The 24,803-nt window shown below is 42.2% G+C and overlaps 2 protein-coding genes across 10 annotated transcripts in view; both read left to right on the forward strand.

Moving 5' to 3' along the window:
- ATPSCKMT (ATP synthase c subunit lysine N-methyltransferase) overlaps positions 1–24,803 on the forward strand; it is a 105,444-nt gene that overhangs the window by 24,910 nt on the left and 55,731 nt on the right. For 4 of the 9 annotated variants that reach the window (XM_072152973.1, XM_072152972.1, XM_072152970.1 and 1 more), the window contains 3 exons: positions 315–444; positions 1,704–1,764; positions 6,818–7,096. In XM_072152973.1, coding sequence (XP_072009074.1) covers positions 1,747–1,764; positions 6,818–7,096 — 297 coding nt within the window. In that variant the 5' untranslated portion in view covers positions 315–444; positions 1,704–1,746. Of the gene's footprint in view, positions 1–314; positions 445–795; positions 1,314–1,703; positions 1,765–6,817; positions 7,097–7,232; positions 13,750–24,803 lie in introns of those variants that run through there. The other 5 variants (XM_072152974.1, XM_072152969.1, XM_072152968.1 and 2 more) reach the window with 5 other exon arrangements.
- Positions 16,579–19,269, forward strand: LOC140133174 (uncharacterized). Its single transcript, XM_072152966.1, has 2 exons — positions 16,579–18,692; positions 18,979–19,269. Exons 1-2 carry the CDS (start codon positions 16,579–16,581, stop codon positions 19,124–19,126), a joined length of 2,262 nt encoding a protein of 753 aa, XP_072009067.1. The 3' UTR covers positions 19,127–19,269.

Here is a 24,803-nt window from a genome sequence, read left to right on the forward strand (position 1 = left end):
TTTTTTATAAAGAAGAGATATATACGTATTTCCCTCTGCAGATCAATTTCATACTGGACATAATTTATTACGGAAAAATGTATACCTTTCAAAAACAGAAATCCAGTCTTCCATAAGAACGTTAGTTAGATTGACAATATTAGACGAAACCATAGACAAATTGGATAGTTAGTCATGTCAGAAACGTTATTAATCTTTATGTTAGTGTCACAGTTCTGAGTTACTTCTGAGTTAGTCACATGCATGAATGTTATCAACACAAATGTCACCTTGTAAGCTTAACGCCACAAAACTTGTTTTCTCTTTCGGTCCAGATTACAATCTCAGAAATTAATGGACAGACTTGGATCTAAAGGTTATCCAAAAAATTGTCAGAGGAAGCTATACATAAAGCATCTTCACTTACCCAGGAAGAACTGCGAAAAGAAAGTTCTGTAACAAAACGTAAGAATTAACTCAAGGGAATTGGCATATTTTTATACAGTTAAATACAGTACACGTTCTCTGATAGCGTTTACACGTAGTCCTATTATCAAAAAATCACCTGTTCATAGTAGATTTGAATTGGGGAATTGATACTCAATGACCTTAACAATATGAATTCTATATAATTTTTTATAAAAATGTTTACCTCATTATTTTTGACTCTGATATAAGAAGAGAAAATCTATATATGCTTGTCCTGTTAAGATGACATGTAGATACTATTGTCAAGCATCACTTTTTTTTCATCTATTAATGTGTATGCTTTGTTTTTAATATTCACCTGTATTGATTAATGAAATTGTTACACTGTTCATACAACCAGTTGCTGGTTTCCTTCATGAGAACGGCTGCTGACAATGCTTATATTGTGCATGTCGTGACATGGTGACGTCAACGGTTTGAAAAAGTGCCTGAAAAAAACTGCTCTCTTAGTGACCATCACAACCACTAGAAAGTTGGGTGAAATTCAGGCAATCTCTGTAACTGAACCCTATTTAAGAATTTGTGATTACAGAATAACCAAGTACGAAGTTCCATCGTAGTCAGGAAATCATCCTGCCTTCATTCTGCCAGAATTTGACTTCAGAAAAGGAACAATCCTGGCCCTCTGTTCATGTATGACGTACTGTATTGAAAATATTGAAGCCACCCAAGGTTGGCAGAAGGACTCTAACCTTCTCTTACAGTTTCATGGTGAAAATAAAGCCCTAAAGGCGTCAAAAGCCTCTATAGTCAGATGGATAAGAACTGTGATTAAAGACTCTTATGAAGCTGAAGAAATGCACACACTACAAGAGCTATGGCGGTATCCTGGGCAGAGAAAAGGGGTGCGTTCATCGAGCAGATCTGCATAGCGGCCACCTGTTCCTGTGCTAGAAAATTTGTTGGACACTATAGATTGGACATGTTAAACTCTAAATACCTCTCTTTTGGGAGTAAATGTCTCCAAGCTATGGTCCCGCCCTAATGGTATATCTCCAGGTGGGGCTGTCTTGGGGACGCAATTGAAAATGGAATTATTCTTACTGTTAATTTGGTTTCCATGTAATATTTCCCATCCTGTAACAGTTTTTTTTCTTCTTGAGTTACTGTTATTTTTGTATGTTAAGTAACATGAAGAATAAAATGGGTTGCATCCACCGCCTTGTAGAAATTTGGACACTGGAGTGCAGATGCTGGGGATGCGTATTTATCCTTTCTGCTTCCTTTCTCTACAGAGGTCAAGGGGCATCCTCCAGGTGGGGCCATCATGGTGGAATAATGGAAACCAAATTAACTGTAAGAATAATTCCTATTATTAATGGCCTGTTCGGTGACTCATAAAGAGCAAATAAAATATCTTCAAAAATCTTTGACTGTGGATCGCATAGTGAATGCGCTTACAAATGCCACTTTATTATTTGGGTAAATACAATCATGGATTTACCTAATTCATTTTTTTTTTTTGTTATGTTGAAAGAAAAGGGACACCTTTACCTTTTTTTTTTTTTTTTTCTTTAGTGTTTAGAGTAAAAAGGTGTTCAGAGTGTAAGGTGTAATATTTTGCAGGATACATTTTTTTTAAACAATTTAGGTAAATGTTTAAAAGTCTGATAACTTTTTATTACATTTTATTATTATATTTATGGATGACAAAGTGGTGTAATGTGGGGATTTTTACTTTTTTTCATTACTGCTTTCACAATATGCCCATAGGCCCCGTAACAACATATGAAGAGATGGATAATGCGCAAAAAAGTCTAAATCGTAACACAAACCTCACATATATAGAATCACCATGTTTGGAATAAATCAATAAATCAAACCCACACACTTAAAAACCCTCCTTATGGTTTTTACCTATTTCATCCCACAAAAATGCAATAAAAAATGATTGAAACAGTAACATTCAGGAGTATATAAGTTTTTTAACGTACAACATGTCCAACAAAAAACAAGTCTTCATCTTCATAGTCTTCAATGTGGATAAATGTACCCCAGGCTTTTGTGCTTTGCCCACTATTATTTAATATATTTATTAATGATATAGAGGTAGGAATTAATAGCACTGTCTATTTTTGCAGATGACACCAAGCTATGTAGTGAAATACAGTCTATGGAGGATGTTCATAGGCTGCTGTGGGACTTGGACAAACTGAGTGTTAGGTCATCCACTTGGCAAATGAGGTTCAATGTGGATAAATGTAAGAATATGCACCTGGGGGCTAATAATCCACAGGCAACATGTCCTTGGGGGTACTCCCCCTAGGGAGTCTGAAAAATAGTAAAAATAAAAAAAGGACCTAGTACGCCAAGGTCCTTCTCAACAAGAGACTCCCAGATTTACTAATCTGGGAGAGTCTCTTGTTGAGGAGGACCTGGGCGTACTAGTAGATCATAAAAATTGTAATATTACCACTACACTACAAGGCATCGGTTCTGTGGCTATTCCACAGATTTACAGTTCTCATAATAAAAAAGCCCTGTCGCCTCTGGTGATTAAACTTTGTTTTCTCCAGACGTAGACAGTTCCCCTTGTCTTTTGATTCGATTTAATCTGGAACAAATTTACACAATACTTTTTGTATGGACGTAGTCATCTCTTTTCCAGATTAAACAAATCTAGTTGTTTTAACCCCTTACCGGTATGTGATGTAATACTATGTCACATGCCAGGTGCATGGAGAGGGCTCACAGGCTGAGCCCTCTCCATAACCAGTAAGTCTTTGCTGCATATTGCTGGCACCGATCGTGGGTGTTTTTCCCGCTGATCGCCGCTGGCAGTTTCAAAAAGATGGTGGCGTTGTGACGTCATCGGGGAGCAGCGATCCATCTCCATGACAGCCTCGGGTCTTCCGAAGACCCAAGTCTACTTCGCGTTAACCCATACATTACAATGTGCTATCAGCACATTGTAATGAATGAGGAGGAAAATCCCTATATACTGCCATACTGTAGTATATGATAGGATCGTACAGACAACCTAGGGTTAAAGTACCCTAGGGAGTCTGAAAAATAGTAAAAATTAAAATAAAAGTAAAAAAAATTGTAGTAAAAAAAATTATAATAAAAAAACATAACAATTTCAAATCACCCCCTTTCCCTAGAACTCATATAAATATAAATAAACAGTAAAAATCATAAACACATTAGGTATCAACGCATATGGAAATGCCCGATCAAAACATAATGACTGTTTTTCACTGCGTTTAACCCCATAACAGAAAATAGTGCTCAAAGTCGAAAATGCCATTTTTTTTGCCATTTTAAAAAATATTAAAAATTCTATAAAAAGTGATCAAAATGTCTTACAGTCCTAAAAATGTAAACGTCATCAAAAGCCGACAAAATTTTTGTAAATGTATGAAAACATTATAAAACCTATACAAATTTGGTATCCCCATCATCGTACCGACCCAAAGAATAAAGTAGACATGCCATTTGGGGCATACAGTGAAATCCGTAAAATCCAAGCCCACAAGAATACGGCACAAATTTCACTGCATTTGAAATTTCTTTCCCACTTCCCAGTACACAGCATGGAATATTAAATACCACCATTTTGAAGTGTAATTTGTTTTTTTTTTTTGTTTTTTTTTGTTTTTTCCCAAGTTCGCCACTTGGCTGCATAACATTGGGCATTCCGCCTGCAGATAACTCACGCTCTTCTGTATTCCATAATATCTTGTCGTTTCTACTGTTTGGGTTTTCTATTATAGGATCAGACTTTCATAAAACCGTCGGTATACACGGATTTGGCACGGCTTTGATTTATATTATAATCACCTGTTTATTGCACAACTTCACTGAGTCGATATTCCGCCGCCTAAAAGGAGGGTTACAGATGCACTGGCCATCGTACCCCTCTGTTGGAATACTGCTTGGGCCTTCTATTATAAGACCATATTTTCATAAAACTGCTGGTGTTCATAGGTTTGGCACGGCTTTGATCTGTACCATTATCACTTGTTTATTGCACAACTTCACTGAGTCGGGACTCTACCACCCAAAAAGAGGGTTACAGATGCACTGGCCATCGTACCCCTTGGTTGGAATATAGTTATTGTTTATGATCATCGTCTATATAATAATAAAAAAAAAATTTTTGTGTAATATTTGGCCATAATGTCTCACTCAGTAATCATGCGTCGCTCACGACTCTCACCATGTGATTGGTCTATATTCCATTATTTTATATATTTATAATAATTTATTTTTTTTTTTAATGAAAACATGATCCTTGTTTCACTGTATACTCACCTAGAATCGGCGATGCAGGTGATATCATTTTTCAGCGCAGGCGCATTTACCCGTCCTTGTTCTCATCTGAGTAGACCCCGATCACGTGACCGGTGTCTGGTGATCGCTTTCGATTCTTTCCGTAAAAAAGAGTGTACTTTCCGTATTTTAGGACTCTGACTTTCTCTGTTCTCTGTTATTACACCATTATTCTTTATACATATTTAGAATCTGCAATATAGGTGGTATTATTCGTATTTGTGTTCATTTGAACAAACGCTTACTATGTGATTGGTCAAGTACTCTATTATTACAATCTCACACACATCTTGGTCCTTTGTGGCAAAAACATGATCCTTGCTTCACTGTATCATATACTTATCTTGAATCGGCGATGCAAGTTACACCATTTCTCAGCGCAGGCGCATTTATCCGTCTTTGTTTTCATCTGAGTAAACTCCGATCATGTGACTGGTCACATGATCTAGATCACTTCCTGCAGCTGACTGGTCACATGATCTAGATCACTTCCTGCAGCTGACTGGTCACATGATCTGGATCACTTCCTGCAGCTGACTGGTCACATGATCTAGATCACTTCCGCATATGCGTGATCCATTCCACCACATGCCATCTGCAGCTGCCAAATTAGCAGGTAATAGGGTTTTTTGTGTGGGGGCGGGGATTGTTCCTATGGGCGGGGGGACCCCATATAAACAGGACCACGATGGTATTGAGCCACACACCCCTGAGGAAGTCACCGGAGCAGGTGACGATACGCGTGGGGTTCGCTCCTCTCTCCTCCTCCTCCCCACTCCGACCTTGCCTTTCTGCCTCTCTCACCTTACCATATGGATCCACATTAGGTACCGTATACTTCAGGCATTTAGGCTACTATATACAGGACTGTTGGGTTCATTTATTTTTTGCACCGGTCACTTTATGTATGCACATATTGCCTGTTGCAATTTGATGTTATTCAGCTGTATTTAGTACTCCCCTCATTGTCCTGCATCACACATTTGTCGTTTTGACTTGGTCGGCTTGGGGCTGGGGAGCCCAGGACACACTGGTCCTGGGAGGTCAAGTACACCTTGCATGGTGCACTTTTTAAGTGTTTTTATTATGTGGTTTTGTTGTTACTGTGTTTATGTATTAATAAAGTTTTTTTGATATTACCTTAGTCCATCATACGTATCCTCTCTTTTGTTCTTTTGTTGGTTACGCAGAAAATAAGCCATAACACAGCTCTGTACATTGAAAAATAAAAAAGTTATAGATTTTTGAAGGTGGGGAGTAAAAAATGAAAAAGCAAAAAATGAAAGGGCTGCGTCGGGAAAGGGTTAATGTTTCCTCATAACAGAGACTGTCCATACCCCTGATCATTTTTGTGGCTCTTCATTAAACCCTCTCCAGCTCCAGGGCATTCTTTTTATGGACCGGTGCCCAGGATTGGACATGTGGGTTTTACACCTTTATTTTTGGAAAGGTGTAAATTTTAGGGCTAAATAAACATTCTAAATTTCACCTTTATTTTGATATAATTAATATGAAGATCTCAAGGGGATAACAATCTTCCTAAAAGCTGTTTCTGATAGTTTGAGGGTTGCAGATTTGAAAATGGGTTGATATATAGGGTTTTTTTTCATGTTTTTATTCAACATTTCATTCAAAAGAATTTTTCCCAAAATAGTCAATTTTGAAAATACAGAAAACCGATATTCGATTTGTAAGTCGTGTGACATTAAAATAAGTTATCCAGATATATAGCAGATATATCTCAGAATCGCTTTGATAAGTAACAGTGTTCATGGGTTATAACCATATAAAGCGACGCATGTCAGAATCCAAAAAACGGGGCTGAGCCTTAAGCTATAAACTGACTATGTTCTTAAGGGGTTAAACCCTAGGATGTATCATCAGTTAAGCAATATACTACGGTGCACCAACTTTCATTTCTGTTAACGGAATGGCAGGATGTTTGCCCCATGTGACTAGATCTTCTTCAATTTAATATATTTACTTTAAACTTGGTTGAAAACTTGCATACATAAGCTGTGTTTTGCATTTTTTTTTAGTGTTGTTATTAAGATTTCTTTGTCTTTTTTTGCAGATGTCACATGCAAGAGGTAGTACTTCAGAAGGAGAGAAAACTTTTAATCATAATAATGGACCTCAGAAAACTAATAGATGGGGACTGGTTGCAACCGGTGTTGTGGGAGGCACTTTATTGGCAGTATATGCTGTGGCTACTCCATTTGTGGCACCTGCTTTAAGAAAAATGTGTCTTCCGTATGTACCTGCTTCAGAGATTCAAGTAGAAAACGTATTGAAAATGCTTCAGTTTCGAAGTGGGACCATTGTTGACATTGGGAGCGGAGATGGGCGTATTGTAAGTTCCAGATTTTTTTTTTTTTTTTGTAATATGAAGCAATAATTATGAACGTAATATTTAATATTACAGCTTAGTTGCTAATCAAAGTGCTCCTTCATTTCCTGACTCGTTCATTTCCTGTTTTTCAAACCAGGCTCATTTGTTGAAAATTGGTTCAAGGAGGTCCTACCACAAGCTGCTTTTTTTTACTGGTGTATGAAATAGAACAAACTTATAGAATTTTGGCAAAACCACCTCCTCCATGCACTGCTTCATGACCCATGCTTGCTCTGCTGCTTGGTAGAAAAGATTGCGATGCAATACTTGGAGAAACTAGAAAGATTATAATTCTTCACTCTTTGCTTCAGTATCTCTGTTTAGACTTCTCAGCAGCTTCACAAAACATAGAGAATAAGTTCTGACCGGAGCTCCCGATTCACTCCCTTCCGTATGTCCTTATCCTTCCAATATATCACTCCACAAGTAGAGTAGTTCACACTCCTCCAGCACAAGTTCCTGAATCCTCCGATAGCAATATACCGCTATTCAGACCAAACACTCCTGCGTTTCTCCTGTAACCTCCTCCGTTTGCACCGTATGTCGTGGTGGATCACTGGAAGAAATCCACCCGCAGATAGCGTAGTACAGTTTAACCCTCAGGATTTATTTCAATTAAAAATATACTCCCAAAAGAGCAATAAAAATGCGCATGTAAAACTCCAACCTGAGACGCCAGCTACACATTCTTGCCCAATGAGAGAAGTGTGCAACACATAGCTGCTGTTGTTGGTTTTAAATAACACCAGAGCATCGGTCATTGTTTATATGGTTGAAAAAAGACACTTGTCCATCAAGTTCAACGAAGCAAGGGAAGGGATTGGATGGGAAAGGGAATTAGGGGGAGCAATTCTATATAACATAACCGTCAATATTATTTAGTTGTAAAAAAGTATCTAGGGGGCGTGGCCTGACGGAGCATGCAGTAAGACGCGCATAGGGAGAGCTCCCACCAGTTATCCTGCTTTTATCCGGTGGTTGCCCAGAACCGAGGATCCTGCTGCTGACATCCTCCGGTACGCTTAGACACCGCGGCCCTGATTTTCAAGATGGAGCTGGCGCCTCCGCACCTACTCCCACATCTTCCCACCGGCAGAAGAACATCGCGGACCGGCTGGGCTGCTTTGCCAGGCAGACAGGAGGGAGCCGATTGGGTCCTCCTGACGACTCATGGCAGCGGACAGCTGGCTCGGTTGGACTTGACCCGGAATTGTCAGAGGACGAGCTCTCTGATATGGAGGTGGGTGACCGGACACTTACACAGACACCCAGGCCTACTAAAGTCTCCTCACAGGAAGCGGAGCCCACTATCGCTGATGTTCTGAAGGCAGTGGCCCGCTGTAATACAGGCATTAGCTCTCTCACACAACAAGTGGGGGGGCATGCGGGAAGACCTCTCCATTTTGCGCCATGAGGTGCATAGAATATCTGAACGCACTACTGAGGTAGAGCAGAGAACCTCAGATCTTGAGGATGATATTGCGAAATGCAAAAAAGCTTCCAGAAGGGCACAGGATGAGATTGGCGCTCTTTGGGATAAAACCGATGACCTAGAGAATAGGGCACGCAGAAATAATGTACGGCTCGTGGGGATACCCGAGAAAGAAGAGGGCCAAGATCCCACAACATTTATTGAGCATTGGCTGCTTCAGAAATTTGGGAAAGAGACGCTATCTCCATTGTTTGCCATCGAAAGGGCCCACAGGGACCCCACAAGACCACTACCACCAGGTCGCCCACCTAGACCAATGTTGGCAAAGATTTTACACTTCAGAGACAGGGATACTATTCTGCGTAAGGCCCGGGATAATCCTGACCTCACCATCAACGGGGCTAAAATATCTCTGTTTCCGGACTACTCTCAAGATGTGCAGCGCAGAAGAGCCAAGTTCTTGGACATAAACCGCAGGTTACGAGCCATGAATGTCCCCTACTCTATGATATTCCCAGCCAAGTTGCGAGTGGTGGCATTGGGGACTACCCACTTTTTTGAGGATCCTAAAACAGCCCTGCAATGGCTAGACCAACATGAAGGCCAACTGCGGAATCGTGTACCGGAGGAGGGGGACTGATCGACCTCTGTTATAGAGACCTTTAAGATAAGAGTTTCTGATGTGTTGCCCTAATGCACCTGCGGCTGTTACTGTATGGTGCTCCTGATAAGATATCTGCAGAAGGGGCAGTTTTTCTACATTTTATGTTTATTATACAGTGTTAAATTCAATGGTTCTGGAGTAAAAGTAGTGATCCGGATAGTTTTGTTAAGGGTAGGAAGATCCTGTCTTCCCTCCACTATTTGGTGGGAATAGGGGGGAGGTGGGTGGGAGATGTACCTGATGAGTAGTACTGAATCCAAGATGGTTATATATGAGAAATATGCAGTGCACACTCAGAGGTGGATGGAGATGTATTAGGAGTCACTTGTGGTACTTGTTATTGTTGTGGGGGGGGGAGGGTCTGGTTCCGGCCCTGGGAGAAAGCGGATGGATGCTATGTCGGTGTGTGGTGGGAAAGGGCGGCTGCAACTCTGGTATGTATGTAAGGATAGATGGCGATGATTGTGAAAATAGTTAGTTGGAATGTGAGAGGCCTGTCTGATGCGTATGGGGGTCTTTCAGTACCTGCTTAGACAACAACCTGACATATATTGTCTTCAGGAGACACATTTGTCTGAGGATCATATCCATTTGATGAATAAGCCCTGGATAGGAAATGCCTACCATGCTGTCTATTCCACATACGCAAGGGGGGTGAGCATTCTGGTGCATAAGAATATACCTTTGGAACGTGTAGATAAAGTAGTGGATACGGAGGGGAGGTATATCTGTCTGAAATGTAATGTCGGTACATTCTCCTTTCTGCTTATTACAGTATACATCCCTCCTCCATACTCGAATGTGGTATGTACTTTGGTGTTGGCATATATTGCAAAGCATCCAGGGATACCCTATTTGGTGGTGGGAGATTTCAACAATGTCCCTCATGAAGACCTGGACAGACATAGACTGCTGACAGATGGTAGGGCGGTAGGGGTGACTCCCTTTGGTACTCTGATCTCGGAGGTGGGTATGATAGACCTATGGAGGGTCCGATACCCGTGCTCTAGACAATACTCCTGCTGTTCCTCTACCTATGGTACTCTCTCTCGGATTGACCTGGCGCTGGGGGATTCCGGAATGTTACTTTGAGTGACAGATGTCCAGTACCTCCAGAGGACATTGTCTGATCACTCCCCTATGTTAATCTCCTTTACCACACCCGGGGAACCTCATACCTCTATGAGATTGTGGAGAATTAATCCCTTTTGGTTGACTCAACCGCTGGTGACTAGTAATGTTCCGGGCGACCTCACTCAGTTCTTTGAGGCGCATGTAGATTGTGACTCGCAGCAATGGACATGGGAGACTATGAAAATCTTTTTGAGGGGGGTTCTTATGATATATGTGAGTGTTACCAAATCTAGGACTCGGGCATTAGATGAGGCTATGCACTTGGAAATGCGTAGGGCAGAAGCGGACTTTATTGAAAACCCTACTGACCTGATCAAAGACAGACTGCGACAGGCTCAGGGGGTAATTAACACACACTTGCTAGAGGGGGCGGCTCGGAAGCGTATGTTTATGAAACAAAGATTTTTTGAGGAAGGGGAGAAAGTAGGCCACTTGCTATCTGTCATCTCGAAGGCGCAGCAAGGGGCAACCCATATTGGTTCTCTCAAGGCGCCAAACGGGGTAGTGTGCACTGATGTTAAAAGTATTCTAGATGTCTTGCAGACCTTTTACGCAGACCTGTACACAACAAGAATGCAGGCGTCAGATAGAGATATTGAGAATTTTTTGGCTAAACTCTCCCTACCTCAACTATCAGCAGAGCATAGGGATATGCTGGAGGGCCCTCTGACTTTGGAGGAGATAGAAGAGGCAACGCAGGCGATGGCCAACGACAAGGCCCCAGGGGTGGATGGGATGCCAATGGAGCTATACAAAAAATTTGGGGGAATCTTGTTGCCTAAGCTACTAAAGGTTTTTGAGGAATCCTTTGAGAAAGGGGACTTACCCCGGTCGATGAAGGAAGCTATTATCGTGGTAATACCTAAGGAAGGGAAGGACCCTCAGGTACCGGAGTCATATAGGCCCATTTCCTTGTTATCCACTGATGTGAAGATACTAGCCAAGACCTTATCCAATCGATTAATACGTGTCATCCCCTCCATTATTCACTCCGACCAGACGGGTTTTATGCCCCAGAAATCGACCTCTATCAATATTCGGAGATTGCTACTCAACCTACAGATCCCCGCAGATAACATCGGTCAGAGAGCAGTTTTAACACTAGATGCCGCTAAGGCCTTTGATAGCGTGGAATGGCAATATCTTTGGGAGGTCATGCGGGTGATCGGTTTTGGACCTAATTTTATATCTTGGGTCAAAGTATTATATTCTGCAAATGGAGAATTGTCTGAGTGGTTTCCCCTTACTAGGGGTACACGACAAGGTTGCCCTTTGTCACCCATGCTGTTCTCCATCGCCATAGAGCCATTAGCAGCGGCAGTGAGGCTGTCTCCGGATATTGAGGGGTTTCGATGTGGCCAGTTACACAATAAAATAGCGCTGTACACGGATGATGCTTTATTGTTTCTGGGAGACACCGGCCCTCTTTGGCGGCGGCAATGCGCCTGTTGGATGAATTTGGATCCCTATCAGGCCTTACTGTTAATTGGCATAAGTCGGCCTTGATGGCAGTGGATCGTTTGGATGGTGCCTTGGCGGGATTGGGGACTCCCATACCAGTGGTTTCTATGGGACTTTGAAGAACTTAACTTGACGCCACTTCTTACTAAGAACCAAGATAGCAGCTTGGTGTAAGCTTCCCTTGATGGTAATAGGCCGTCTGAACCTTGTAAAGATGGTGGTGATGCCCCAGCTGCTGTACACCCTGCAGAATGCCCCTATATGGCTACCCCTTAATATGTTTCACAGGATAAATGCCCTAATAAGAGACTTGGTGTGGGGGCGGAAACACCCTTGCATCAAGTTGGAAACTTTGCAGCACTCAAAGACTAACGGGGGATTAGCCCTCCCCAATCCATGGCTTTACTATTTGGCAGCGCAACTCCAACACCTACAGGGGTGGGGGGCTGACACAATGGTAGGGGTCTCAGCAGGGATGTTAGCTACTATTTAGGTACTACGAGGCTACTCATGACCTTGGATGGGGGGGGGGGGGCTTCGCCGGGAAACTGATTGGTTTCCGACAATGAAGCTTACACCCTATGGGGGAAAGTGAAGCAGGTTAGAGGGATTACAGGCTTTACAGAATATACCCCCTTATGGCATAATGGGACGCTCGGTGTATTTGCTAAAATGGAGGACAACGAGTATTGGGTCTCGGTGGGCCTGGTTAAACTGTCCCAACTATGCGAGGAAGGTAGCATTAAATCATTTCAGCAACTGAAGGAAGAGATATCCTAACCGTAAGGCAGCTTCTACAGGTATCTGCAGGTCCGCCATGCATTTGACGCACAAAAGCGACTAACTCCCTTAGAAATCAGGAAGGATCCAATTATTCGATGTGTGGCCAATGCTGATTATCTACCAGGATTGATATCCTTGGTGTACCGTCTCTTATTGGATACATTTTTGGACAGCTACCCCCTTAGGGTCAGGCAGAAGTGGGAAAGGGACATAGGTAATATCACGGATGACCAATGGGAGGGGATACTGGAGGAGATCCCGTCTATGTCCATCAGTGAATCGGGTAGATTATCTCAAATATATATTTTACACCGCGCTTATTGTACGCCTAAACTATTGCATGATATAGGTATCCGTCCTGATGATAACTGTCCAAAGTGTGGGGAAGCTCCTGCAGATATGGCTCACATGCTGTGGACCTGCACACATCTGTCATCCTTTTGGTCAGGAGTGCTGGATCTTCTTGATAAGGTTTTCTCTACACATTTGCCTAGGAACATACTGCTGTGTGTGTTGGGATGCATGGAGGAGGTGCAGTTAGATGTAAAACGGCGGTTGGCCGCATACTATTGGTTGCGCGGAAGACCATTGCTGCCCACTGGATGCAGCCTGTTTCGCCCACCAAAGCAGAATTCCTTACAAAAGCGAATGGGCTGTTGCTAAATGAACGGGCGGTATTCCAAAAAAGGGAGAAATTTGAGAAATTGTGGAGTGAGTGGTTGGATACACCGGGGCTGGCATCACAAGCATTGCTGAGAGGTAGGATTAGCGTGGGGGGTACGAATGTCGGGGTATGAATGATTTTGTTGGTCTGGGAAGGTGCTGAAGGGCTGGGGCATTGCTAAACTTATTATAAGTAATAACATTGGGGTATTGTTGGCGCTGTATTGTTTGCCTTAAAATGTAAAAATAAATAAAGATCAATCTGATTAAAAAAAAAAGAAGGTATGTAGGCCATTCTTGAAACTCTGTTGTGCTTGCTGTGACCAACACGTGAGGCAGGCTATTCCACAGATAGTTCTCATAATAAAAAAGCCCTGTCCCCTCTTGTGTTTAACTCTGTTTTCTCCAGACAGAGACAGTGTCCCCTTGTCTTTTTATTTGATTAACCTGAAACAACTTTCCACCATATTTTTTGCATAGACCATTCATTTATATTTATATAAATTATTCATGTATCCTCTTAATCGTCTCTTTTCCCATACTAAATAAATCTAGTTGTTGTTTTTTTTATCCTTCCTCATAACTGAGATTCTCCATGTTTGTGGCTCTTCATTGTACCCTCTCCAGCTCCAGGGCATCCTTTTTATGGACTGGTGCCCAGAACTGGACGGCATATTCCAGGTGAGGCTGAACCAACGCCTTTTACAGTGGTAATATGAAATCCATACCACTTTTGATACATGAGAAGATCTTGCTGGCTTTAGAGGCAGCTTATTGACATTGCATGCTGTTATTTAATCTATGATCTACTAGCACTCCTAAATCCTTCTCAACAAGACTCTCCTAGCTTAACTCCCCCTAGGATATATGTTGCATGTGAATTATAACCTTACATTTATCCACATTGAACCCACTTTGCCAAGTGGATGACCAAACACTCAGTTTGTCCAATTCACCCTGCAACCTATAAACATCCTCCATAGACTGTATTACACTACACAGCTTGGTGTCATCTGCAAAAACAGACACCTACCTCTATATCATTAATAAATATATTAAACAGTAGAGGGCCTAGCACCGAACTCTTGTGTACACAACATATAACTGGTGACCATTCTGAGTAGGAGTCATTTTTTAATTTTGACTGATTTTTATTTCCTTCTTACAGAACTTAGTAAAGATCTTGAATGCTTTAGGTGACCTAAATCTTGAGGTGACCTCAAGATTTATATTTTCCGCTTCGTCCCCCATGACGGCCCAACCTGGAGGATGCCCCTTGACCTCTGCAGGGACAGGAAGAAGAGAGGTTAAATGCTCCCCCCCTTGCATCCTCCCGCCAGTGTTCTTCCTGTCCCTGCCGAGGCAGGACAAGAGAGGTGCCCTCTCTCCTCCAGGGGGGGGGGGGGACGAAGTAAACTTACGGGTAGTCCTGGCTGGCTAAATCCCGGCGGGCTGGGGCGTTCGGTCGGCCTTGTGTCCTCCCTTTCGCCGCCCTTCCAGTCCGTTCGTCCTGGCCGCCGCTCCGCGATCCGTGTGTGAGCGCGCGGCGGCCGAAAAAACTACAATTCCCGGCGTCCTCGAGGTCCGATGACGACTTCCGGTCGCGACCGGAAGTGGCGGCTCACAGGACCGCAATGCATCCCTGGGAACGGGAGCACGGCGCAGGCGAAGTCTACAGGGGGATGGGCTCCCCATTAAGGTATTTAAGGTCACCTGGAGCAGGTAGTCACGCTGATCTCAGGTCTAAGATCTGTGTGTGACGCTGCGGTGCTGGTTTCCTGTGCTGTGTATTTCTGAAATTTTCCTGTGCGCTTCCACGGCTTTTATGATGGCTGACGAGGCAGACCCTACCTTCCTGCATCCTCCGGTTTCTGTAAGTGGGATTTTGTGCAGGTTTGGGTTTTTTACTGTGTGTAAAATAGTGGGTCATTTATTATCCTCCGCTTGCCCTTTCAGGAGAAAGACCAAGGGTCTAAAACGAAAGGCAAGGAGGATAAAGGGGATAAGACGAGCAGGTCTGAAAAACCCGAGAAAAGCCGGCTTAGAAAGTGCAACATGTGTGCCCACTCTATGTCCGACTCATACAAAAAGCCGATTTGCAAGTCTTGCATCGACAATTTTATGAGAGAGGAAAAGACATCCTTCTTAGACGAATTAAAGGGGTTTATCGAGGAGAAAATAAGCTCTTCAGTGGCCGCTGCTACGTCCAGGCCTCCACCGTGTAAGAAACCTAGAGTGGAGCCGGATTCTTCTATATCTGAGGGGGGGGATGATTCTGAAGCTCCCTCATGCTCATACGTAGAAGATGATGATCCTACGGACTCACAAAAAACAGAAGATTCACGTCATCTGTTTCAGTTCGAGGAACTCGATGGTCTCTTAAAAGCAATTAGACAGACCTTGGAAATCGAGGAGATTCTTCCCCCTAGATCTAAGGAGGAGGAACTATTTGGGGGATTGAAGGCAAAACGCCAGAGGGTGTTTCCCCTGAATGACACGTTAAAGGAGCTGGTTTCTGAGGAGTGGCAAGAGCCAGAAAAAAGGGTTATCGTGTCCAAAAACTTTAAGAAGAGACTTGTTTTTGAGCCCGAGGAGTCTAAAGTATGGGACACTTGTCCAAAGATGGATGTGCAAGTTACCAAAATAGTAAAGAAGACTGACCTTCCTTTTGAGGACGCGGCCCAATTAAAGGACCCTATGGACAGGAAGTCTGACTCCCTGTTGAGAAAGGCCTGGGAGACCTCCATGCTCAGTCTGAAAACTAACTTGGCTTCCACCTCAGTCGCAAGGAACTTGCTGTACTGGCTGAATGAGTTGGAATCCCACATCAAGGAAGGGACTCCGAGATCAACAATCTTGGAGAACTTTCCTTTGCTGAAATCTGCAACAGCCTTCCTCGCAGATTCTGCTGCCGAGGGAATTCGTTTCGCTTCAAAGGAGGGAGCACTTACTAACTCTACCCGACGGGCGCTGTGGCTAAAACAGTGGAACGGGGACATCAGATCCAAGGCAAAACTGTGCAGTCTTCCCTTCTCAGGGGAGTTTGTGTTTGGCCCAGAGTTGGATGCTATACTTGAGAGAGCATCAGATAAGAAAAAGGGCTTTCCTGAGAGATCGATACCCAAGAAGCAGCCCTTTCGAGACTTCAAAAGGGATTCCTACAAGGATAAAGGGAAAAGGGGACGCTGGAGCTACCCGAAAGGAGGTAAAGGGAGAGGGTTTCTGTTCTCCACCCCAACAGACCCTAATAGAAACAAAAAACAATGATGCCATAGTAGGGGGAAGGTTGCTAAGATTCAGAGGAGAATGGACGAAGGTCACTTCAAATCCCTGGGTCTTAGATATATTACTGCATGGTTACAACATCGAATTCCTCAGACTTCCCCCTACGAAATATATGCCACCTTCACCTTCCATGTCACTTACATCCCACAGTTTAATATGGCAAGAAGTAACTTCTCTTTTGTCTTCTGGAGTGATTATTCCTGTTCCACAGGATCAAGAGAAATCCGGTTTTTACTCTTCTCTTTTTTTGGTAAAGAAACCGAACGGCACAAACCGACTAATCATCAACCTGAGAGGTCTCAACGAGTTTATCGTCTACCGGAAATTCAGGATGGAGTCGGTAAGATCAGCCACACACATTATTCACCAAGATGCATTAATGTGCACTATAGACTTAAAGGATGCATATTATCACATCCCTATACACCATTTCTCACAAAGGTTTTTAAGGTTTTCTGTCTTGTCTCCAGAGGGTGCTACACTACACTTTCAATTCTGTGCACTCCCCTTTGGAATATCATCTGCACCAAGGACCTTTACAAAGGTGATGGCAGAGGTGGTGGCGTCTCTCAGACTACAGGACGTACTGATCGTCCCGTACCTAGACGACCTGCTCATTGTTGGCCAAGACAGGGGGAGCTTACTCTTCTCCAGAGATCTCACCCTAGAAACCTTAAAAAGACTGGGATGGATAGTAAACTACCAGAAGTCAGAACTTTCCCCAGCTACTGTGAGGAAATTCCTGGGTGTAAACCTGAACTCAGTTTACCAAATGTCGTTCCTTCCACAGGACAAGGGAGACCACATCAAGGATCTGATAACAAGGTTCAGGAGAAAATCAGTGATCTCTATCAGAGAAGCTATGAAGATTCTGGGCTCTCTAACAGCCTGCATCTCCTCGGTAGCCTGGTGTCAGGCCCATTCCAGAATACTCCAGGGATGGATCTTAAGATCCTGGAACAGAAAACAGGAGGATCTGGACAGGAAAATCCCAATCCCACCTGCCGTCAAGGAGGACCTGCTATGGTGGTTGGGAGACGGAAATCTGAGGAAAGGGATCTTCTGGTCAAACAGCCCTTACATCCCAATCCAGACAGACGCGAGCCAGAGGGGCTGGGGGGCAGTGATGCCTCAGCAAATTTCCCAGGGTACCTGGACAGAGGAGATTACAAGAAGGTCCTCAAATTTCCGAGAGTTGCAAGCAGTATGGGAAGCACTCAGCGCGAACACTCCTCTTCTTGCCCACCAACACCTCCTAATTCTATCAGACAATACAACTACGGTCTCCTACATAAAAAGACAAGGAGGAACCAGGTCTCCTCTCCTGAGTACCCTAGCTCGGAAAATATTTTTGTGGGCAGAACAACACACTCTGTCAATATCTGCCACTCATCTAAAAGGCACGGAGAATTCAAGGGCGGACTTTCTAAGCAGAAGAAAGATCCTACCAAACGAGTGGAGCCTCAAGGAGGAGATCTTCCAGCGGCTAACATCTTTGTGGGGTTATCCTCTAGTGGACTTGTTCGCAACAAGGGAGAATACCAAATGCCTGCATTATTTTTCTCTGGAAAAAGGGGAGAACAGGGAACGGCTGGACGCCTTCTCTCACTCCTGGGACATTCCACTAGTCTACGCCTTCCCCCCAATTCCCCTGATCGCCAGGGTCCTGAGGAAAATATTTCAGGAAAATACCAGAGCCATCTTCATCTGCCCGAACTGGCCGAAGAAAAGCTGGTACCCACTCTTGAAGAAGATGTCACCAGAGAATCCAGTCATTCTTCCGCTATCAGAGGACCTACTACATCAGGGTCCAATCCATCATCCAAACCCAGGGAAATTACAGCTGTCTGCCTGGATCCTGAATCCAGCTTCTTAAGCTCTCAGGGACTCTCATCTGAAGTCATCAAGACCCTGAAGGCAAGTAGAAAACCAGTCACCTTTGCCATCTATCATAAGATATGGAAGAGGTTCTGTTCCTTCTGTAAGGACAGTCCACCTTCCCAAGCTAACCTTAATATTTTGCAGGTGCTTGAATTTCTTCAAAAGGGTTTGGAGTTGGGTTTGTCTACCAGCACCCTGAAGGTCCAGGTGTCGGCGCTTAGTGCCTTCTTCGACCAGCCTCTCATCGAGCACAGGTGGGTCAAAAGATTTATTAAAGCTGCCTCTAGGTTAAAGCCTCAGACTGTTAAAAAATCATCAGCATGGGACTTAACTCTAGTTTTGAATGCCTTAATGAAGGAACCATTTGAACCTATTGATTCCTCCAGTGTTAAAAACCTGACACTTAAGACAGTTTTCCTGATAGCCATCACTTCTGCTAGAAGGTTAGGTGAACTTCAGGCTATATCGATTAGGGAACCCTACATGAAAATTCTAGATGATAGAATTGTGTTGATGTTGGATCCAAATTTTGTTCCCAAGGTGGTTTCCGACTTTCATAGGAATCAGGAGATTATCCTACCCTCCTTCTGTGAGAACCCTTCTTCGGCAAGAGAACGCGAATGGAGTTCTTTGGATGGGAAAAATAAGGGGAGGAAGGCGTCGAAGGCGACTATTGCAAGATGGCTGAGACTGGCAATTGCCTCATGTTACGACCTACAGAAAAGCCCGATACCAGCAGGAATCCGAGCTCACTCGACCAGGGCTATGTCCACATCTTGGGCGGAAAGAAGAGGAGCGTCACTAGATCAGATTTGCAGAGCTGCAACGTGGTCTTCATCCACTACATTCTCCAAGCATTATAGGCTGGACTTGCACTTGTCAAAAGACCTATCTTTTGGACGCAAGGTGTTACAGGCTGTAATCCCTCCCTAAAAAAGCTTACTAATTTTGTAAGTCTCCAGGTTGGGCCGTCATGGGGGACGAAGCGGAAATTGTGAATTAGATTACTCACCGGTAATTCTATTTCCGTTAGTCCACCATGACGGCCTATATATTTTCCCTCCCAGCTGGATTTCTTCCTTTCTTTGTATTATTATTTCCAGATAATTTTCCTTTGTATGTGGAGCAAACATACTAAATAAATCTGGTTGTATCTTCCTCAGCATGGTTATTTTGTAATCACTGGCGGGAGGATGCAAGGGGGGGAGCATTTAACCTCTCTTCTTCCTGTCCCTGCAGAGGTCAAGGGGCATCCTCCAGGTTGGGCCGTCATGGTGGACTAACGGAAATAGAATTACCGGTGAGTAATCTAATTCACAATTTTTGAATGCCTTCTTTTTTTCATTTATTGCCCTTTTAACTGTAGCTGTAAGCCACCCGGGGTGTAATCTAGCCCTTCTATACTTGTTACCTATTTGAGTAAATTTAGAAGTATAATAACCCAGTATAGATTTGAATGTCTCCAATTTAACCCATTACCGACATTGGACGTAATACTACGTCATGGGTGGCAAAGACTTGTATATTATAGCCAACACCCGCCTCTAAGACCCTGATCGGAGTTTCCTCCGATTGCGGACGTTAACCCCTTACACGCCGTGGTCATGCTGACCGTGGTGTTCTGTACCAGATCGGATCACCACCGCTGCGCTTACCAGGGGTGTCCGCTGCTCGGATCACAGCCCCAGGGTCTGCCAGTGCCCCGGGGCTGCGCAATCTTTCCCAGGGACCCGGGTCCTGCCTCCTAGCAGTAACACACTGAGCATGAGTATGTAATACATCTGTATTACACTGTGTTACAGGAATAAGAAAAAAAATGGGGGAGACAAGAGGCGCTCCTATAGTGTAGTATAGTGTAGTGTATGGTAGTATTGAAACTACTAACCTGAAAAGGGTTGTGCAGTAGGACACAACACCTGATTTAATTTTCTTTTTCCTTTTCTTATTTTGTCCTCCTGCTTCCACGCTCGTAATACAGTTCCATCTCTGATTCGGAAGACTGCACTCTTTTGTTCGTCCAACGGACTCGGGTTGTGAGCGTTTGAAAGGGCTCTGGATGATAAAGTGGTGATAAAAATCTCAATTTATTTGTACATTACTATACTTATAAAAACAATAAATAATAGGTAAAAGGAACTATGAACAACATGTTTTGCGCTTGGACCAAGCACTTCATCTGGTTCCTAAATTGAAAATGAGACTTACTACAATTTAAAAGACTATGGGGCAGATTTATCAAGCAGTCTGAAAGTCAGAATATTTCCAGTTACCCATGGCAACCAATCACAGCTCAGCTTTCATTTCACCAGTGCTCATGAATATTTTAAAGGGGAGCTGTGATTGGTTGCCATGGGCAATTGGAAATATTCTGACTTTCAGACACTTGATAAATCTGCCCCTATGAGTCTGCTCACAGGGGGTTACAAACATTGTGACCATTTGCGGTTTGCCGTGGGTTACAAATGAAAATTGAACATGAACCATATATTATTATTGCCTGAAAGCTTAATGTTTTGGTGAAAAATCAGGGTTTTCTGATATTACTGGATGCACTGCAACCAACCGACTACAGCCAAACGTAGTGGCGATCACATGACCCTGGCCAGGCAGGTACAGGACATGTGATGTGAACATGTGACCAGCGGCCATCTTCTTTTCTGTGACGGACCGCGCGGAGGAAATTAACGGACTGATTAAAGGGCCGGTAGCATTTTAATTCTTCATTACAGTCTATGTCACCAGCATTTTCTGCTAAGGGGAGCAACATTTTAAATAACAACTAATTACACATTAGCTTATATTTTGAATGCCCACTTGTATATGAATTATGCTGATTCTTGGAATACCCCTTTAAGAATGTTTTGGTGAAAAATCAGCACCTTCTTTTTCGCCAAATGCGGCCATGTCTCCTTCAATTTTTTTGTTGAAGCGGTCCAATAACTCTTTGTCCAGTGATCTTCTTCCTTTTTCTAAAAAATCCAAAAATCCACCGTTCACATCCCAAAAAATTATCGCCATGACCTTTCTGGCTGATGGGACCGTCTTCGCCTTCTTTGGAGCAGATTCACCGGGAGAAATCCATTGTTTTGATTGTTGCTTAGTTTCTGGTGTGAAATGATGAATCCAGGTTTCATCAACGGTGACAACTCGAAACAAAAACTCCTTTGGATCTCGCTTCAATTGCACCAAACACTGCTTCCAAGTTAACAGCCGCATCTGCTTGTTGAACAATCGCGGCACCCATCGGGACGACAATTTTTCATCGCCAACTTATCATGTAAAATATTAACTGCTGTTCTGGTCGACACACCTACGGCCTCTGCTACTTCGCACACTTTCATTCATCGATCAGCCAGTATCATGTCGTGAACTTTTTGAATGATTTCCTCGGGAACCACGTCTGCCGGGTGTCCTGGCCGCTCCTCATCAAAAACGGATGTTCACCTACGTTTAAATTCGTTGAACCAATATCTGTAGTCATAGATGGAGAAGTGTCCCCATAAACAGCATCCAACTTTGCCTTTATCTCCTCGCATTTTTTCCCATCCAAAAACAAAAAGCAAATTATCGAACGCTACTGCTCTTTTTCCATCTTAGCGAAAATCATGAAACACGTCTTACTCAAATGGCTGCCAAATCCAAACTAACCAATCAATCAGTCTGCAATTTGTTTTGCCGTTGTTTGATAGATGGCAGCACACAATGATAACACCGTTTTCCCTCAGGAATGCCCTCTGTCATCAAACTTATACTTATTGAACCACCCTCTTAATGCCATAAAAGAAACTTGCGTTTTGATTATAAAATAGTCTATTTCGCTTCTTTTAGACTATATGGGGACATTGTATTTAATTTGTAGATCCAATATACCTCACGCGTACACAGTGTCTTGAATCTATTTGGTGTTTTTTCTGGTATATGGTCTGTAGGCGTAATCGAAAGATGATTTAGTTTTGGGGTGACATAGAGCTCAATTTTTCCAGACTTTTCTTTTTTCTTAATGTTTGTTCAAATTACTATGTAGGGATTGCACAGTTCTACCTACATACTTTAGGTGGCAAACTTCGATAACATATATTACATATTTGGTGTGACATGACATCTTGTTTTTAATAAGAAATGTTTCCTTTGTATTATTAGATGTGAATGAAGAAACCCTTAATCTGATGTTCTTACAGCATAAGCATAGTGATTGTCCACATCTACTTAAATGTCCCTTTTGTTTTAGTGTTTTTTTTTTTTTTACTGTTTTAGAATACTCAGAGCTACAAGACTTTTTATGGTAGCTGCCTTTCTATAGGTGACACATTTCATTTGACTTAATGGTTGGCATTCTTCTAATATATTTGCTTGTTTTATTAACGAATCAGTGGTTGTGCAATTGTTCCTAACTCTTTTAACATTGTGAATATGGTATATTTTCAATCCATTTTTTATAATGTGAACTATTATATTCTAAATAATTGTTGGAATCAACCTTTTTAAAATGCGTTTTTGTTTTGAAAATGTTCTCATGATAAATTTCAAGGTCTAAAAATACTATATCTGTCTTACTTGTTTCCAAAGTGAATGAAATTCCCCAGTTAGTACTATTAATTTTTTGCCTCTTCAATGGGGCCATAGTTAGAATAAATCATCAATATACCCCCTTTATAAGGATAAATACTCAGCAAAGGGGCTGTTTTCGTTTAATAAAAAAATGTATTCAAACGCCCCCATTAATAAGTTTGCAAATGATTGGGCTACTTGTGTACCCATGGCCATACCGAGTTCTTGATGATACAAATTTGTATTGTAAACAATACATAAACTTTTTAAAAGAAAATTAATTTTTTCTTCAGAAAATTAATTTTTTCTTCAGAAATTATATCATCTTTTCTCAAAAAATATTCAACAGATTTTATGTTGATTGATGTCAATTTGCTGTACTCTAATATTAGAGTGATAAAACATAAACTGCTTATCATGAAGTTCTCTAATGAGCTGATCTGAATCTTTTTAAAAAACTTGGAAGGTTAATAACATATTTCTGTAAAAGAAGGCCTAAATTATAGGATATATCACTTGTCTTTGACCCAATGCTGGAGATGATAGGTCTCCCCGGCTGGGTTTTTTTATGTGTTTTCGGCAAGAAGTAAAAATAAGCCGTAGAAGGAAACTGAACAAATAAAGATTTTTCTTCTTTTGTTATTACACCTTTTTTGTGTGCTTTCCTTAAGCTTTAATTTTGATTTAATTTACACCTATAGACCATCTACCAGAAACAACGCCATTGATTCCAGACACTATGTAGGTTTGAGGTATATTGGATCTACAAATTACATTGTCCCCAAATGGTCTAAATGAAGCAAACAAGACCATTTTATAATCAAAACTTAAGTTTCTTATATGACATCTGTAAATAATACATTGCCACCCTCGGCTATAGAAAAATCAGAAAAATACTTGTATTATCATAGAGTTGTTTCATCGTTCGTCACACCGTTCCACTCTACACATACCGACCTCCAACCTTTTTGACACAAATTGCCATCCGTAGTTGTAGTTCCAAAGAGGAGCTTCACCATCTTCCTGCACTTATTAATGGGGGCGTTTGAATACATTTTTTTATTAAACGAAAACAGCCCCTTTGCTGAGTATTTATCCTTATATAGGGGGTATATTGATGATTTATTCTAACTATGGTCCCATTGAAGAGGCAAAAAATTTCTATAAATTAGTCAGCAGATATCTTTGAGATAAAAATTGTTCCATAACTAACATATAATATCAGAAAACCCTGATTTTTCACCAAAACATTAAGCTTTCAGGCATTAGTAATATATGGTTCATGTTCCATTTTCATTTGTAACTTACGGCAAACCGGAAATGGTCACAATGTTTGTGACCCGACTCATAGTCTTTTAAATTGTATTAAGTTTCATTTTCAATTTAGGAACCAGATAAAGCGCGAAAGACGTTGTTCATAGATCCTTTTACTATTATATATTGTTTTTAAATGTACAAATAATGTAATGTACAAAGTAATTGAGGTTTTTATCATCACTATGGTCATCCAGCAGCCTTTCAAACGCTCACAACAAGAGTCCATTGGACAAACAAAGAAAGTATGTAGAAAGCTTAGCTGTGCTGTTTTTAGACACTTTTGCAACTAGTATGACAAAAGGGACTTTGCCTAAGTTGCATCAAAAATGCTTTCTTTTTTTTTTTTTTTTTTGGCATAAGCCAAACCACTTATTAGGAAGTGGAAAGTAAGACACACACATGCACACAACTGTGTTTTCTCCATATAAATATGGCCACCATTAACGTGACGTGGGAGTGCTACATAAGGGATTGAACATGTCCCCTTTTTTGACGTTTTT

Source organism: Engystomops pustulosus, chromosome 5 (genome assembly GCF_040894005.1).
Source record: "Engystomops pustulosus chromosome 5, aEngPut4.maternal, whole genome shotgun sequence".
NCBI lineage: Eukaryota > Metazoa > Chordata > Amphibia > Anura > Leptodactylidae > Engystomops > Engystomops pustulosus.

What these genes read in the sequence shown, in the direction of transcription:
- LOC140133174 (XM_072152966.1), top strand. Translation starts at nt 16,579, where the DNA reads ATGGACGAAGGTCACTTCAAATCCCTGGGTCTTAGATATATTACTGCA. An exon ending in CAGCCTCTCATCGAGCACAG is followed by an intron (nt 18,693 to 18,978) that starts GTGGGTCAAAAG and finishes TTTGTTCCCAAG; the next exon opens with GTGGTTTCCGACTTTCATAG.